This window comes from Chenopodium album, chromosome 11, assembly GCF_948465745.1.
Source record: "Chenopodium album chromosome 11, dcCheAlbu1.1, whole genome shotgun sequence".
Lineage (NCBI taxonomy): Eukaryota > Viridiplantae > Streptophyta > Magnoliopsida > Caryophyllales > Amaranthaceae > Chenopodium > Chenopodium album.
Genome location: NC_137844.1, coordinates 49,639,910 through 49,645,983, shown reverse-complemented (window position 1 = coordinate 49,645,983; position 6,074 = coordinate 49,639,910). Strand labels below are relative to the sequence as shown.

General features: G+C 34.8%; 1 protein-coding gene across 1 annotated transcript; it reads left to right on the top strand.

Moving 5' to 3' along the window:
- Positions 1 to 635: 635 nt before the first annotated feature.
- Positions 636 to 3,228, top strand: LOC145566759 (uncharacterized). Its single transcript, XM_081626077.1, has 7 exons — positions 636 to 1,340; positions 1,426 to 1,482; positions 1,598 to 1,616; positions 1,735 to 1,792; positions 2,128 to 2,191; positions 2,486 to 3,023; positions 3,071 to 3,228. Exons 1-7 carry the CDS (start codon positions 636 to 638, stop codon positions 3,226 to 3,228), a joined length of 1,599 nt encoding a protein of 532 aa, XP_081482203.1.
- The last annotated feature ends 2,846 nt before the right edge of the window (positions 3,229 to 6,074 follow it).

Sequence of the window (6,074 nt, the reverse complement as noted above, 5' to 3'; positions counted from 1 at the left end):
AGCATCTTCAGCATTGGCCCCTTTGCTCTGAGCTTTCTTTCGGTTGCCGGCCTTCTCCCTCTCTCCTGGGCGGCTGCCTAGAAGAAGAAGGCCTCCTACCCTCAAGCTCTTTCAGGAGCTTGTTCAAAGCAAGCTTGAGCGAACCAGTAGTAACCGGAGGATCCTCGGCCTTATGGAATGAACAGGTCATAGGATCACTAGAATGGATTATCGTAACGATTTCTTCGACATGGCCGTCCTGGCCGAGGCTAAGGCCGGCACCTGGTGTCTGACCATCTACTGCCATTACAGACGAGTATCTCTACAGACGGCACCAAATGTTTTGAGGTTTTTTGGAATCCCTTAGGATACTGGTCACGCTTCGCTGGCAATGAGACTCGGACACGTGGCCCAATCAAGAGGGGTTCTTCACGCCGCCTCTTGATTGGGCCACGTGTCACCATAGGATTGGACCATGTATTTGGGGTATTTTTTACCCTAAACATAAGGAATTTTCAGCAGATCCAAGGAATGTGAGGCTTGGACTAGCTTGTGATGGATTTCAACCTTTTGACAATTCACATCGTAGTATATGGCCTGTGGTCCTTATTCCATACAATTTGCCACCTTGGATGTGCATGAAACCATATTCATTCATGCTCATATTACTCATTCCTGGACCCACGAGTCCTGGAAGGAATATTGATGTATACCTCCAACCACTAATTGAAGAATTGAAGGAGCTTTGGGAGGGTGGAATTGAAACATACGATGCTTATTCAAAAGAAAATTTCAAATTGCATGCTGCTGTTTTATGGACTATAAACGACTTCCTGGCATATGGAGATTTATCTGGTTGGTCAACTAAAGGAAATTTCGCTTGCCCATGTTGCCATAAGGAAACTAAACGTACAAAATTATCGCATAAGGGTGGTTATTTAAGAAATCGTCGCTGGTTGCCACTTAATCATAAGTGGAGAAAAGATGCAGCATCCTTTGATAATACAAAAGAAAGAGGGCGTGCACCTATTCCTTTGAGTGGGGATGATGTATTAGAACATTGTAGTAGATTTACACAAGACAAGTTTGGAAAAATTTCTTCTAAGAAGAGAAAAAAGGATGCCTCTAACAGCTTGTATGGGTGGCATAAAAAAAGCATTTTCTTTGACTTGCCTTATTTGAGAAAATTAAAAATCCGCCACAACTTAGATGTTATGCACATCAAGAAAAATGTGTCAGATAACATATTAGGTACCTTAATGAACATAAAGGGTAAAAACAAAGATACTACTAAGGCTCGAATAGATTTGATGAAGATGAAAATAAGGAGCGAGCTACACCCCGTGCTAGATGGAGACAAAGTTCGAGTTCCAATTGCAAGCTAAACTTTAACCTTAAGTGCTAAGGTTGTCATCTGCGATATGTTTTCTAAACTGAAATCACCAGATTGATATTTGTCAAATATTTCTCGATGTGTCAAAGACAATGGGAAAAAGATTTCATGTATAAAAAGCCACGATCATCACGTCTTTATTGAGCAGCTGCTACCCCTTGTCCTACGAGGTTTCTTGCCAAAACATGTGTATGAGCCTCTGGTTGAATTAAGTTCCTTTTTCAGGAGCTTATGTTCAAAAAGCGTAACTATTAGTGATTTGGAAACTCTTCAAAAATAGATTCCATACACATTATGCAACTTAGAGATGGTATTCCCTCCAGCTTTTTTCGATGTAATGGTGCATTAAGTTATACATTTAGCGAGTGAGGCTAAGATTGTTGGACCAGTTCGATATCGGTGGATGTATCCAATAGAAAGGTATGCATGCTGTTTACCATAATTAATTTCTGAATAATTTTTTTTAAAAAAAAACAAATGCTTACATGAATTTTTATTATCATGTATCTTCACACCTTAAAAGCATATATTCGCAACAGGGCATATCCAGAAGGTTCCATTGCTGAAGGTTATCTTGCAGACGAGTGCTTAACATTTTGCTCAAGATACATGAACGACATTGACACCAAATTCAATTGAAAAGCAAGGAACGATGATGATGAGGATAAGGATGACGACATTTCTCTAGATTCAAATCTTGAGATATTTAGACCACTTTGACGTGCTACTGGACAAGGTGTGCCACTGAATCTTAGTTTTGAAAATTTTGATGAAATTCATTCTTATATTATTCATAATTGTGAGGAGCTTGATGAGTTTGTGAAGTAAGTTCATATGTTTGTATTTTCCTTTTATTCACTTATTTGCTCAATTATTACATTTAAAAATTAAATTTTGATATGTTACACTCTGCTTATATTAAACTTTTCACGGAGCATAAGTTGGAGTTGGAAAAAGAATGTCCAAGAAATATAGAATGAAGGCATAAAGAACAATTTTCAAAATGGATACTTGAGCGTGTAAGTCATTTGGTTGTGTCATTTTTATTCTATCATTTTTTTTTTTTTGTATATTTAAATACTTATGAATGTCTTGAAATCTTAATATTGATAGGTACAGAAGATACATGAAAAAGGATGTGTTGACGAGGATTTGTATAACTTAGTTTGTGGTCCTTCAAGAGCTGTTAGGAGATATACAGGTTACATTGTTAATGGTTTCCGATTTCATACCCTTGACCGTTCTGAAAATAGAAAAACACAAAACTGTGGGATTATGGTTCGAGGTGATGAAACATCTGATAAAGAATACTATGGTGTTTTGGGGGACATTCTTGAAATGCGGTATCCTGGAGGAAATCGTGTATATGTTTTTAAATATAGCTGGTTCGATGTTGAACACCATGGCAGGGGGTATAAGGTCGATGAATATGGATTCACAAGTGTAAACAAGAAGCGATCATTAAAGACAAATGAATTTTTCGTTCTAGAATCACAAGTTGAGCAAGTGTTTTATGTTGAAGATCCATTGATTAATGATTGGCAATTTGTTATTAAAGCACAACCTAGAGATCTAGACAATATGCCAGATAATGAACCAAATACACAAGTTTTTGATGTAGATGCATATCAACAAGTGGAGGTGGTGGAAAGCAATGTTTGAATCATAATCTAGATGATTTCTCTGTAAATTCTCTAGCTACAAATGTATATGTGGTTGAGCGAGAAGCGAAGGTTGTAGAAACGGTCAAAAAGGTTATCGAGGAGTATAAGGGAGATTGCGACTTCATTAATGATGGTGAAATTGAAGAGTATGAAGATTTAAGTGAGGAAGAAGAGTTTGATTCTGACACTTGATTAATGAATGGCTGATGATATGGATATATTATGTGTTACATTTTGTCTGTAATGTGTTTTGTTTTTATCATTAAAATTGACTTTGTGATAATAAGTTCATTGAAGACACCCAAATGTGTCTCCGCAAAACCAAACCCAGTGATGAATACATTTCATGTCATCTGATTATCGAATGAAGTGAAAGTGTGAAAAGTCTAGTGATGAGGATGTTTTTATTAAAATATCTCTTCTTTCTATTTTTGAAAATATTTCTTTTCTTACCCTATTTATGAAAAACGTGCAGTCCAGTTTAGTTTGATCCATGATATGGGTCCAATAATAGTGTAGTTGGATGGGGTTGAAAAGACCTTTCCAACGATATATTATAAGCCCAATTCCGATGAATAATGAGGAAGTTATGGCCAAAATACTAAACTGGGTCCAAATCGGATTTTACCTACGACCCAATGATCATGTGGAGGGTCCAAAGGTTTAATCCCATTCCTAAACTAATTAGGATTTATTAGAAGCTTTTATAAGATTCTAAAAGATCTTAATTATCCTTTTTGAAAAGATAAGATCAAATAATTTGAAATTGAATAAAAACTTTCCTTTTTTAAAACTTTCCTTTTTTAAGTCCTAATTCTATTCGAATTTAAAGATGTTCAAAGACAATCAGATATTATTTTTGTGCCTCATGATTTTTATCCAAATCTTATATGGTTGGATATATCTTGAAATTATCTTTCCAATGATATATTATAATATTAATTCCGAGCTATAACGAAAAAGATATGAAAGGAATACGAAACTCTATCCAAAACTGACACCGTCCCACTATTTCGGCCATATCTTTTTATCTAAAAAATATTTTAATCTGGTTTTAATTGGGTTGGAAATTAGACTTCAAGATCTTTCCAACTACATATTATATGACTTATTTGAACTTTTGGATCAAAAGTTATGTTAAAAACAAAATTCGCAAAAACTGCTGACCGACGAGTTTTATTTCGATTCGAATTTGGATTCTTTTCTTATTCTTCGACTCTTTTTTTTCTATAAATAGAGGTCATATCTCCCCTTTTTCAATCATCTACAATCAACAATCATCATCTCTCTCTTTCTCTCTCTAAAAGCTAGAAGCTTTCTCTCTCTATTCTTTTTTTAAACCTTCCCTCTCACAAAATTCCTCATACAGTAGTTCTAGACACACCTAGCCAAGTTCGAAGTTGCCTTCGCCCTAGACGTGAAAGGTTGATAATTTCTGAGGGTTTGGTCCCAATAATCTCTATTTCAATTATTTAATTTAATTGTTTGATTTTATATTTTTCCTTGAAGTTACTAACGTGTGTATTTTGTTATTAGAAAGAGGTACGAGGCATCAAAGTAAGTAATTTAATTGTTTCATTGATCTTTTGATATGGAAATCATGCTTAGATTATTTTGTTGATTCCTAGTATTATGTTAGGATTTAATATTGCTTCCTAGTATCATGTTTAGGGTAATAACTAAAATTTCTAATATCATGTATATTATTATGATGCTTCCTATTTCTTTCCTAATATCATGCTAGTATCATGCTGGGATAAAGCTTTGATCTTTAATGTTTAGTGACATGCTACGGTTTGTTAGTATCATGCCTAGGGTCTTGATATTATTAATATGCTTTGAGATTGAGAATATTATTATTATGATGATGATTGTTATTAGGTTGCTTGATATTATATTTATTTGTTGTTATTGCTTGATCACGCCCTTTCTTGCAGGATTTAAAGGGAATTTGTACTTGTAATCACGCTTAATAAGATAATTAATAATCTTGTTTAGGTTAATTTGATTATAATTCAAGTGATCGCCAATAATAGTTTTGCTTGTGCATTAAATTCAACCAACATAGATAAACAGGTTTAGGGTTAACCTATTGATTGCATGTTAGTCAGAAAGCGCACATGAATACGAGAAGAATAAAGTAGAGGCCTTATTAGGGCAGGTTCAATCTCTTTTAGGTTGGATTTGTACCTCCATCCCCGAACACCAGTCATGGTTCTAGACCTATTGGAGTTAACGATCTCCTGGATAGTTAAGGGGTGTAACCTTCACCCTGTGAACGGTTTACAAGTTCCTAAAACTTGTTGGCGACTCTTTTGCTCTAGCTTCCTTCCCTTTGGACGCCACCATGCTTAAGTGTATGATCGTAGTGGGGTTCAAGTTTGGGGTAATGCTTGAAATATTCCCTACATTCATGCTAAAATTTCTAGTTATATTAGTATTATATCTTATAAATTGTTGTTAATAATAATCATGGGCTCATTCATTCTATTACCTATATGCAATGATTTGTTTACTTGTTACAAGGAGTTTGAAGCATTTGTTGCCTGCAAATTAAAGATGGCTGGAAGAGGAGGTGGAAAGAAACCAAGTAATCGTACTATTCCTCCTGGAAGACTTCAAAATGTTAGTCAAGAAACGCGAATCTACCAGCGTCACATAGTGCAAGATGGTACTCGTATAGTTGAAAAAGGTAACGATAATAACTTTAATTTATAGCCTAACTTTCTTTCATTTTATTATACACAAAATGAATTTACAAACTAATGTTCATGTGTTTGTTGATAAAGGAATGCGGACAAAGTGTTTTGCTACAAATAACGTTCAAAATGGTTATGATAGAGATGTTATTGAAATGGTTTGCAGAAGTAAGATGATTTGAAAATGACCTTATTACAGTTTTAGTACATTTGTGGTTTGATAAAGTTCACACTAGATTTCTTTTTTAATCTTCACTATAACCTATATTAATTGCAAATTTTCATATCTAGACAGACAACGAGCAGGAGCATATACTAGGCTAGATAATGAAATAGAAT